This window comes from Amia ocellicauda, chromosome 18 (genome assembly GCF_036373705.1).
Source record: "Amia ocellicauda isolate fAmiCal2 chromosome 18, fAmiCal2.hap1, whole genome shotgun sequence".
NCBI lineage: Eukaryota > Metazoa > Chordata > Actinopteri > Amiiformes > Amiidae > Amia > Amia ocellicauda.
Window position 1 is genome coordinate 3,316,520 of NC_089867.1, and position 12,513 is coordinate 3,329,032.

The 12,513-nt window shown below is 39.7% G+C and overlaps 1 protein-coding gene across 3 annotated transcripts in view; it reads left to right on the top strand.

Moving 5' to 3' along the window:
* Positions 1 to 12,513, top strand: part of ldlrad4a (low density lipoprotein receptor class A domain containing 4a) — a 103,398-nt gene that overhangs the window by 72,076 nt on the left and 18,809 nt on the right. The window contains exon 1 of one of the 3 annotated variants that reach the window (XM_066690878.1): positions 7,797 to 8,277. The exons of the other annotated variants lie outside the window; for them this stretch is intronic. Coding sequence (XP_066546975.1) covers positions 8,178 to 8,277 — 100 coding nt within the window. The 5' untranslated portion in view covers positions 7,797 to 8,177. Of the gene's footprint in view, positions 1 to 7,796; positions 8,278 to 12,513 lie in introns of those variants that run through there. 3 annotated transcript variants of the gene reach the window in all.

A 12,513-nucleotide genomic window follows, 5' to 3' on the forward strand; every position in this document is an offset into this window, starting at 1 on the left:
ATGCTACCCTGCATTTGCTATTCTCAATGCAAATGACAGAGCTTGTAACTTTGACCTCTGTTTGGGTTGATGTGTGTATATTCCTGATATATACACATTTTCATTTGTTATTAAATGCATGTCAGCCCCAACCTTTTTAAACAGAGTAGCAGTGTTTGGCAAACTAAAACAATTTCTCTGATGCAGCTCCTGAAATATGTACTTCATGTTTGCTGTGATAATGTTCGAAAGCGATGTGTATTTACTAAGGCACAGCCTTGGGTTTTGTAGACAAACGGGGAAATAAACCAGTATTACAAATCGCAGCAGCTCGCACCTGCAAACACCGTCGTGTATCGGAAGAATATTAAGATGTCTGACTTGCACACAGCAGTGCTATGTCAGTTTGATCTAATAGCATGTTTTATATCTGCAAAAGCAGCAAGCACGCAAAGGAAAAATCCTGGCAGGAGCACTTTGTGGCTTTTGAAGGCTTGGATTTTGAAAACCCTGCAAACGGAACATTACGAACAGCCTCGCTGGTAAGATAAAATAGAAGCGAATGAAGTCTTTCTGTATCAAGGTCTAGAAGATGAGGAGGCCAGCGACCAGACTTGTATTCTGCAAATGCTGTTAATTCGGTTGACAGTACTACCGGTTAAACCTCGAGTGCTTCTCAATATCATGTTCTTGTGCAATCTGTTTTTTTTTCTTTTTTAGTTTTGTTATATATACATATATATAAATCATTTTTTGTATTAAACCGAGGAAGGGCTGTCTGCTGTCCTGAATGTTCTCTGCATTTTCTCCTGGTGGTGTGCTGGGGTGCTACTGACAGGTTTATTAAATATTGCGGAGTCGGTGCTGCATATCACAGGAGTTGGCTATACTGTTGGCCCCCGTTGCCTTTCTAATTAGTGTAGAGAGAACATTCACAATGCACTTTATTTATTTTTAAATAGCTAAATAAGGACATTATGTACAATTTGTATCCCCCACCCTCTTATTTAGAAATTTAACGAAACTGTGCCTGGTAGAATGAGCTTTACAACTGAAGTTATCCCTATAGTGAAACACAATATTTCACTAATCGTATTTATTTAGTTAAGTTAGTTATTTCAGTCCTTTATCCGAGAAGACCCATGGTGGAATATGGCCATCATGGTTCACAATTGATATCATAGGCAGACCTGTGCGTCACAGTTTGTAATATGAAGAGGTGATTGTTCATTGGAAGCTGTGAGCAAAATTGAAAATACTACATATGTATTATCGTCTGAGATTTTTATATTTTAAATGTATTGGAAACAGGTGCCTGGCTCCATCCTCTCAAGGCAAAAGGGTTGAGTCTAATTAGTTTAATATTAAGCGATACATCAGATGCTGGCCAACTTGCTAGGAGTAACAACCTTCCTGGTCCCCATTAACTCATAATCAGCTGTCCGTCTCCTACCACACTGAGTCTCGGGCCCCCTCATTCATGGGAACACTCCTCTCGCAGACGAACAAACCTCTGTTGACGATGCGTTTTTCTCTGAGGTGCGGTATCGAGATTGGTTAGAGAATCAAGTCTCCTACCATCATAGAAACAGGAATCCCACATAATATATTTATCTATTTGCTGTCAACATAACGGAACATAGCTGCTTTGACAGGTTCCGTATTGGAAGAATTGCAGTATTCTGTATCTTGGCATTGTATATAAAGTAAACTGGGGTGTTTAGATTGGCCCAGGTCCTTAAATGACATTTTAGTCAACGTGTCAATTACCTGCAAAGCAGATTCCCTATCCATATACCAGAGCGAAGTGTGTGTGTGTGTGTGTGTGTGTGTGTGTGTGTGTGTGTGTGTGTGTGTGTGTGTGTGTGTGTGTGTGTGTCAGGCCCGAAATGAACTTCTTGTTGAATTATTTCTCGTACTTTTCTAATTACTGGTTTTTTGCTCTTAAGCTAATCTGTCCAGTGCCGCTACATGAAAACTTCTACTCGGTATTGATTTACATCAAATCTATGAAGCACGTCTCTTATGCAGTAAAAGGGTTAGTAAAATAGAATTCAGTCAATATTTAATTTACATTTTTTTGTGTGGTAATTATTATAATTATCATTCTTATTACTATTATTATGATGATGATGATTATCTGGCTTCCTTATTCACGCAGTTATTTGACTGTGAGGTTTTTGTATGGTGGGTAGCAATAGGATCTTGTAACTTTTTTTACCATTAAGGCCACTATGGAGATCAACACGCAGATATTGCCATAAACTAACCCTTGATGCTTCCGTCTTTCTGTTCAGTAGCTTATTAGCAAAGGACACAGTAGCAACAAGTGTGTTTAGCTACATTATTGCACGTTGTCCTAGGCCATGCAGCCGTTTCAAGCAGTAGCCGGTTTGGTTGGTCAGGCCTGTGACTGATTGGGCTCTCAGCCTTGGCAGTCGGCTCCTCGCTGCGCAGTGAGAATCGTTCGTCTGACTATCTCCCAGGAATGATTGCAGGGCTCCTGCCCTCCCTTGCTCTGCCAGATAACTTATAATCATTAATGTGTTAGCTAAAAGGACAGCTCGGCGTGGACATAAAGAAGAAAGAGAAAATAGCACGAGGCAGGGGAAACCGACAGTCATAGCTCATTCTGCCGTCTCGCATTTCACACTAGTGGTACTGGGGAAAATCGGCATCCGTAAGGCCAACCGGGAGCCCGTATGCAACTGCGTTCTGCTGTGCTGCATTATTCAGTCTGTGCATGCCTTTTCACCACCTGCCTCTTAATTTCCCACGTCTGATAAATGCCTATTTGTTTATTGAAACAGATTCCCCAGGAGAAGTGATGAATGAGAACGATCCTTTGATTGCAACTAGCCCCAGCTCCTTTTCACTTGTACAGTGCAATTTACTAATCTGCTGAACACTGGAGAGTTAGGATTGGGTTTGAGGGGCTTCCTCTTTGCCTGATCGGGGCGGTCAAACAACATCTTCATCTTAATCTTAATCATCTTCATCTTAAGGCAAATTTAATTCCAGGATCCATCTACCCCTAGCCTTACGAGACCACCACAGCCAATGGTATCTCCGTATGTCCAAGACCAGCAAATTACAATGGCTACCAGTGATATGACAATTGTATAGTATAATAGTATATTATAAATGTATATAATTATATAAGCAGCAAGAATACAATATACAAAATAATGCTACTGATTATAATTAAAAAAAATAAAATAAATCATAATAATGATGCTAATGATTGTGAACATAAACAATTTGTCCTTTAGCTGGAGCACTTCCTGTCTTCCTGAGAGCGTGTTTACCCGTAGCGTCTTGCCAGTTCAGGAGATTGGCATTAAACCTAGACATTACCTCATCATCCTGGGCAGACAGCCCATTTCAATGCTAAACAAGACTGCAGGAGTGAAGAACCCAATACCTGGTGATTAGCTGCTCAGCCGCAGAGCCTGGCTAGATGTGCTCTCCCCCCCGGCGCTCTCCGTCTCTGCCTCTCTGCAAGGTGTGTCGCTCTGCAGCAGCAGCAGCGTGTCGGAGCCTTCAAGGGCACAGTAGTGCAGGGGGAGAGAGGAGCACACTCGCACACAGGTGGACTGCAAGTGAACACCTGTTTGATGGGGGAAAAACTCGGGACAAAAGGACACCAACATCCAGATAGGTGAAACCTGAGGGCAATATTTTGGGGGGTTGGAGGCAGTCACTCCCTTTTGAGAGGGGGGACCTCTAGGTGAAGCCCTCACACCATTTGTTGCAGAGAGTGGTTTGCTTTAAAATACTCAAACAGCAGCAAAATATGCACAGCCACTAATTTCAGTCCATTTCCCAATCTCCAGTGATTTTTCTTTCTGGATGGATGGAGTGAATTCACGTGTGGAAACCCTAAATGTAAATGTGGAATATGCTTTTGAAACTGAAAATGCCCTTTCTCTTTGTTATGATGGAAAAAGAGCTGAGAAACGTTTCTGGTAAGAATTGGTAATTAAGTGCTGCTGCCGAGAACCCCAGACAGCACCTCAAAATCCCCATCATGTCAGTCGGTTAAATGAATGTGATGAGCAAAGTAACTGACAAGTGGCAAGTTATTACTGTTTGCACAAACAAAAATGGAGAAGTAAACTAGAGATTCAGCGTCTAAACAATAAAAATGATCGCAGAATGTTTTGAAGCAGAAATACCCATGGCTGAAGCTGCATTAAGTGATAATTTGATTATATGGATTGTGTTTTCTCAGAGTAGGTTAGAATGACACTGCCTGGAGTGCTTAACACTTAAAATTGAAGAACAGCTGCAATTTGTATCGATTAATCAGCACTGTGGGAAGAAAGGCAACCAACGAATAACACCTGGCAAGAGAATGAATTCTTTGAAGAATCATGTTTTCAGGTTTTATTGATTGGTACCAATCAAATGTGGAACCGCTTTAATGAAAATAGTAATTTGAACTTGATTGTGTAAGTGGAATAACTTGACAACTAATGCACACAACTATCTATTCCTAAACTTAAAAAACTTTCTGTATAGATTGTATTTGTTCTATATATGATCATGAAAGTTAGAGAGGTTTTTATAGTGTATTAATAAATAAAGCTCTAATGCTCTAAGTCAATTAGTTAAACTGCATATATTAAAGAAGACTGCAATATGTTAATCATCATTATCAATAAGTAAATCAAGTCTGGAAAAAGGTAAGTTATTTGTATGTAGTTCCCATCATCTTCCTATATTCTCATATTATATCCGTTCTTTTCCTTTTTTTTTTTTTTTAAATAAACCATTAAAGCATATCCGAGATTCATTTCTGTCACTGTCACGGAGAGTCCCAGTGCACACAAGCTTCACCATACCCAATTTAGTTGCTTCTGTCATTGCTTTGTTGATGATTTAACAGATTTTATTGAACTGCTAAGATTATCAGATTGTGGGATATATGAACAGAGATGGCAGCAGACGTTTCTAGAAAAGCGCTTCCAGTGCTGTCTGTGCAAAGTGTCACAGGAGCGCCCTAGCCGGATTCCTCTTTAAAATGTACATCTATCTAAGAAGAACCGATTAGCAGTGTGCTTAATGCATAATGCAGGCTTAGGAAATAAGTAAATCTGACTGCCTCACATATTCATATCTACTAAACCTCAGTGATTTGTAGATTTTGGTGACTTGAAATTATCACTTCTAATTCAGTCTAAACAGAATGGTGTACTGCATGAGATCACAATAATCATTTTCATGATCTGAGGGTTTCTTCAGCACTTATCTCAGCCAGATGTGGGTTTAATATTGAACCAAGACAGCTGAAGGTCCATCATTTTTGTTGGTAGGAAATGGGAAGGAGAAGGCGTGTACAATGCAAACCGGGGAAAAGCTGGCATTTTCTCTGAGGAGTTGTTTGGATTTGCGCGCTGAATTCTTCTATATTCAAAAGGACTACTTTTAAACCCAGTGTTTCTTGTGCCAGGGCTGCGATGCCCTTAAATTATACTTTATCAACATTGTACCTCAGTGCGGCACAGAAACCAAATGTGTTTTTTTTTCTCTCTTTTTAAGCTCTTGCATGAGCGAGGCAACCTTTAACCAAGAGACAACTCAAACACAAACCAGGCAACGCATCTTTATGTAATTACTTGGGGCCTCTTGGGACTTCTGAAATCAGTCGCACTATACAGAGGAGAGTGAAGTCAGTGCCTAAAAGAAAATTAAATCAAATTGTTTCCCCTGTGAGCAGAATAAAATGAGGCATGATTATGCACTTGTTAATTGTTTAATTAATAATGCCCGATGACAGAGATTCTTGGGTAATAAGCTTGCTGTTATAGGGCCTTACTGCAACATGAACAAATAAACCAGTGGTGTACATTGAATAAGATGTTCTATACAAGATATATGGTCTTAGCACCAGTAGTAATCTTGGAAGAGCACCTAGTGGGCAGCATCCCACATTGCTGAGCTGCCACAGAGGTTAAGGAAGGGCAGCTACGGGCTGATGGGAATGGAAATGGAAATGAATCCGTCTCACTTCCTACATGGCTGGTTCTCTCCAGTTCAGGTTGTGCCAGGATGACTGGGAGGTGCTGGGATGACTGCTTGGACACGGTTTGCACGACACCAGCTATGTGTCATTTACACAAACAGACCAGAAATAAACAATGCATTTTCATCTACAAAACCATAGAAGTGCCTGCAGATCAGATGAGGCTTTTGCTAAGTTCACATTCTTACTATTGTAGGGTCTTTTTATTATAGAAGGTGTGCTTTGTGATGTCATGGAATAGCAATATTAAGCTTGAATTTATTTTTTTAGGTATATTTATTTGTTACTGATTTGTACGCATACAGATTGTTATAAGCCATACATTTTGTGTTCATGGTACACTACAGTTTGCTTTGTGGCTATAATAGGCAGTTGGGATGCTTCCAATTAAATGTTTCGGACCTGCCACTGCCAATTTGCCCACTAAACAATTTAATCACTAAAACAAATTATGTATTATTAAAATATTTTAATTGTCATTTTAAATAGGACATTTTACCTAAATAATTTAAAAAAAATGGGAATGTTAGTGTAGTAATGGTAGTGGCACCGGTATTTTCCATTGTGTTAACTGCAGACCAAAATGCTGGCCTTTTCCTGGTACATGCACTAATGTATGGTCAAAGGTAGGTGGCACTAATGGACAGGAAGGCATCGCGATATTCTCACGGATTCAGGCATACAGACTGCTAGGAAATCATGGGAAGGATTTCACCCAGAATTTAAGATTTATTAGGAAATAAATGCTGACGTGCGAAATCGGAGTCTGCCACTATGTAATAATGTACAGATTTCTTTAATCGGGAAGTCTAGGTTGTGATGCATGACGAGCAGCAAAAATACAAGATTTAAAATGCTTCTGAATTTAATCAAAAAGGAAATACTTTCATGGTTTAGCGGGTAGTACTATTATACCATTTAATGCTGAATTTGTGAATAAACTATAAAACCATTAAATAGTGGAAATCAATTGGGTAGCTGAATAACTTGGCTTTTGTGCGACGTGAGATTTATAATACAGATATCAGACGAATATGACAAGGTAATTATATAAAAGGTAAATTATAGTAATTTGGATTGACCACAATGTGCGTTTACACATTGGTTTGATGTCGTTTTATACCAATATAAATTGTACATGTAGATGTATCGGAGTGTGTCAAATAGCCAAATAAGAAATACAAATGTCCAATCATTCAGTTGACATGTTTTAAAAACGTATTAAAAAGTCATCGTAGATTATGTATTTTTATATCCGAAATCTAGAAAAGCCGAGGATAACAGTGCTTCGCATAGAGAAAACTTGAAGATCCAAGTTGATTGAATCCATTTTTGACTCTCCATGCAATTAATTGGGAGTGCAATGTTACAATTAGGCAATTAAACAACCCCACGATCCAGGTAGATGGGAAACATTGTACATTTAGCGTCCGCATAATTACTACCATAATCGATAATAAGCAGAAGCAAAATCCAAATTTAAACCCCGATTGCCGAATTGAGACGTGGTTCATTAGCAGGGCCCCTAGTAGTAGTAACTTTCTTGTGAGTGCTAGTGTAGGTTTTTAATTTTTTATTGTGCTGCCTCAGTTATTTATAGACTGTAGACGGCTTGGGTAGGAGGGGGTCCGACACATCTGCTGAAGATCAGCTAGACTGCGGGGTCACCCCAAGGTTAGCCTCTTCAATGGCTGCCTTGATTGGTCGTGGCTGGCACTAATGCGAATGTAATTCTAGCCGCCCCCCCCCCCCCACCCACTGGCTAGACCATCCCCTCTATCACCGCCATTGTCACCAGCAGGCTCTCCTTCGAGTCTGCCTCCGACACCCCCCGGCCCCCCTCATGTCTGGCTGGCTGTTTTTTTTTTTTTTTTTATTGGGGGGGGGGGTAGTAGGGGTGTAAGCCTGCCCACATGATCACGTAACAGCCGGGCAGGATTCTTTTGAATGAAGGGGAGACGGAAAGTGAAAGAGAAGCGAGACGACAAGATGTGGGGAGCTGCTGCATCACCATAGCTACACCCGGAGGGAGCGGGCATGGCGTGAAGTATGCGGGGCCGCCGCGGCAGACTCTGACAGCGGGCTGCGATTACTGCTCTTCCCCCTCCCCCCCGGGCCGCTCCCGGCTGCTCTTCCCCCCGGTCTCCCCTCTCTCTCTCCCCCGATCCTCATGCAAAACCTAACGGTCCTGGGCAGCCCCGTAAACTCCAACTCCAATGTCATTTGCTCCTGCAATTGCACCGGTTCCCAACACCAGGGGATGGAGATATGTAAGTAGAGACGGGGGTGGGCGGAAATGCGAACGTGTTTTATGTACGGCTGTACTAGTTGTAGTGCTGAGATGTATTTAAAGGAAACTCGCAACATTATATGTGCAGTTGCTACTCGTCCTTGCTGGCCCGGTAATTTGAATACGGTAATGTGTTTGGCAAATGGGGGTTGACTTATTTGTAGGCTGTGTTGGGGGACAACCCCTGCGTAATTGTAGTTCTAAATCGATAAAGGTGTTGCAAAGTTAGATAACCATTTACGGGTTTAAATTGTGTCACGTGTGGGGCGTCTTAATTGCAATCGATCCCGTTAATTGTGCTCGGTGTGAGCTTGAAGTTGGTTGGAAAGAAAAGTAGCAGGACTGGGTTGTGTGCGCTTTGCGTTGCCGTCTCAGCTGTTGTTACCGGATAGAAACTGCGAATGCTTCGGCTCTTCCTGGTCAAAGCTCAATTTCGAATGTTAATTGAACTAATTAAGTTCCAGAATGTCTTCGTTAGTCGCGCGATGCTTTGCTTGCCCGATGTGTTCCATTTCTGCTCTAGTAAAGTTGGTAATTTAAAACCCATTTATAGCCTCAAGATATGCCATGTACACCTACACCTACACCCTGCTGCTTAACAGAAACGTTCACAACCAGTCCTGCAGAGGCATACCGTGTTATTATAGATATTTGCTCACTTTTTATGTAACTATGCTCCTATTTAACACACTGAGTTGAGTACAGTGGAGGATACTTTGCAAACTCAATAGTGAACACTTTAACAAAAAAAAAAAAGGTCCATAAGTTATGGACTGGCAAGGATGATATTGGGGAACCGACTTTATTAGCTAGGATGGGCGACTTGCACCCTCCCCCACTCTCACCCTGACTGTGGCTTGGTGAAGCATTGAGACTGAGAGCTAGGCTGTCTGAGCCAGAAAGGACAAAGGGCCAGTAAGAATGAGTTAGTGGGAGGTAAAGAGACTCTGACAGGGACTGTGCTGTCTGTAGCCAGTAGTTATGATAAATGGCCAAAGATGTTTGCTAATAGGAATTGAAATTAAAAAAGAGAGACTTTTGTTCTAGCGCACAAAGAAGTGCCTGAAGGATTCAGACACTGGTCTAGTTATGAGAGCATTGGGGTTTGCACATTTTTGAAATGGCTTATGTATTTGTTAAAGGGAACTGTTTTAGAATTGGAAATTATTATTGGATTTTAAACTAGGTAATGTAATGTGTTCTTAAAAAAACAAACACATTCTACATCTACACTGTTAAGAGAAATGCCGGATGTGATTAACCATTAATTTATTTTATTTGTAAACCATTTACAATTGTTAAGTTGTCCACACCAATATGTAGTGTTCCATATCATTGTCATGTAATATAATGTACGGTTTAAATGAAGACATCTGAAAACTGACTTTCTGAAGACTAGGGCATTAAAATACATTCGACAGCTACAACCAAAAATTAAAGCCTCAAGAAGGACATTTAATTTCCCACTTCCTCTTGTTGTTCTTGTGTATAAGTTCCCAAAGCTTGTAGTGGAGCCCTGGTTGTGCAAGTGTATAGGTCTATGGATGTGATGAGAATAAATTATTGTATTGGTAAGAACATTTGTTTTTGATGTCTTTACAATTTTCTTCAGTGTACAAAGTTAATCAACAACAACTTTGTATACAGTACAGCATTGCTACTGTCCAACCCCATAAAAGTCGGCCGAAAACAAAACCCAACCACCATTTTAACATTTAAATAATAAGGCATTTAAAAATCTACACTGCTTTACAACTCTGAGAAAGTGTGAATATTTTGCACAGTTAAGTTAAAATGCCTCAATAGGAACATGGAGAAGAGGAACCATTGCAAAACTGTAGGAAGTTAGTGATGCCTCTGAGGATTTGATTGTCCTTGGGAGTGGTTGCCACCCAAATACAGATTCCAGTGATTTAAAAAAATAAAAAAATAATAATAAAAGGCATGACTTGTGGATTGTCACAAAGGTTTAAGATGGCCAATGACTTTAGGGTCTTAACAAGCAAATAGACAATTAGAAATACTCCCTAATTCTGTTTTGTTCAGATTTTCAGCTCTGCAGGTGTCCGTGTGTCTGGCAAATTGAGAGTTCTGCTTCAGTCCAATTTAGCACGCAAACAGTGGTGCAAACGTTGCCAGTTAACTGCGCCACTAACCACCTGGAGTCGGTCCAATATAGGGTCTAACCTGCACTTCCAAAGCTTCCCATGTAATCTACGAGTAGAGAGGCTTATTCTTTTGTTAACTATGACAAATTTGAGACTGCAGTCATTCTCTGGTCTTGGATGAGGCAATAAATAATAAAAAAAAGTAATTCCATGTGAGCACATAAATATGAATGAACAAAATTATGGGATGAAACTATAAAAACAACCAAACCGCTTATATAATGAAAAGGCCTAAATGACTATCGGAAAGCCTTTAGGTAAGCAAGTAATTTCACTGTGAAAGTTAGAAAAAACAATGTTTGATTTACAGATATCCAATATGTGTATATTTCATAATGGGTGTATGGTGATGTGCTTGCACATTGTGAAAAATATGCCTCATGGAATATGTGATTTACATTGTAAAAATTATCAAATGAAATCTATTAACCAATTTTAATATGAACACAGGAATTATACTGAAATCATACTGCATATTTACCATCATGTCTTTTTCACTATTGGACTGATGAAAATGAAATCCTGTTTTTTTTACTTCTCCAAATTGTTTGATTTCTGTGTTTTGTGGGCATGAAAACTGAATTGTCTTCCCCTGAAGGGGCACTGCACTCAAACATTCATGAGGGGTGTTTGAGGAATGTCTGCTGTTTGCAATTCTCGAGAGAGACAGGTTATTTGAGGCTATTCCAACACCAGTTTTTTTTCTTCAATGAAACCTACTGCACATTCAGTATTTCCAGTGCAGAACAAACCTCAGTACTGTGGTGGCAGGCAAGATATTCAGAGCTCGCATTGTCAAGGTGTACATTTGGATGAAAAAATGAACTTGCCTATGAGGTGTTGTGCCATTTTCTTTACAAAAAAATGGAAAAAAGGGCAAAGGGTTTGTTTTTAAATTCTAGTCGGTGCTCATCACAGAAGGATTTGGACTTGTGCCAGTATGTGTATAGATTGCCCTAATTTTCTTTTTGGTATTTAATTGTACCAATACACATGTGGTCCCTATGTGTGTGCTACATACAGATTTTGTTTTCATAGACGAAATAATAAATAGGTTATGTTTATTTTTGTTCCCTTTTACATAATCTTTCACATTGTAACATGAAAGTTATGACATCAATACCCTACGCTACTCTATTTTGTCTTAAATAATAACAATTAGGTAATAATAACAGCCAAAGGACCCTTGTTAGGACCAAGTGGAAGTGTCTAGAAAAGTAAAACTAATGACTCGTAGGCATTTAGGTAATGCACCGATTTTCAGTTGTTTAGAAATCAGAGGCCAATATAAAATAATGAAGGTAGGATCTGCCAAAGATACTTAAAACCCTAAAAGCTCAAATCCAGTTAGGGTTGGGTTTCAGCTGACTAACTTTGACTGTGTTGTGGGAGATCCAGTTTTTCGGAGGGCTATACAGTTTAATTCAGTCTTCTGTTTTTGCACTGTGTATGTAGGTGTGTTTGTATACATTTTTTTATATATATATTTAAATAATACCAGTGTGAGACATGTTTTTTTACTGTTGTGTAGATTGGTTTATAGTGATATGTAGATTGTACCTTGTATGTCAGTGATTGTTAAACAGTGTAAATGATCTTGGATAAAGGTATCTGCTAAATAACAATAATAGTAATTTTTAAAAATTGCAATTTCCATCCTGGAAATCTTTCATTCTAAACTGTATACCAGGGGGTATCCAATCCTAGAGCCTAGGGCAGTTTTATTGGTCATCCTAAATTTAAGACTGAACACGTTAGTTTTTGATTTAACCAAGTTCATTCAAAATTTTCCTTCAGAGCTAAGGGATATTTGGGTGTTTGTTCCAACAAAGCCCTTCCTTAACCCATCTGAATGAAACGTTATTTGTATAACTTGAGTATAACGTGTGACCTATAAAAGACCCTAGCTTGGGGCTCTCCAGGACCAGGGCTGGACACCCCTGTGTTTTGTAATATGTGATTGGAAAGGCATTTGCTATCAAACAACCCTTGTTAAGGTACCGTCTTATGAGTTCCTCAAATGTTTAGTGCAGCGTTGAGAAAAGTGC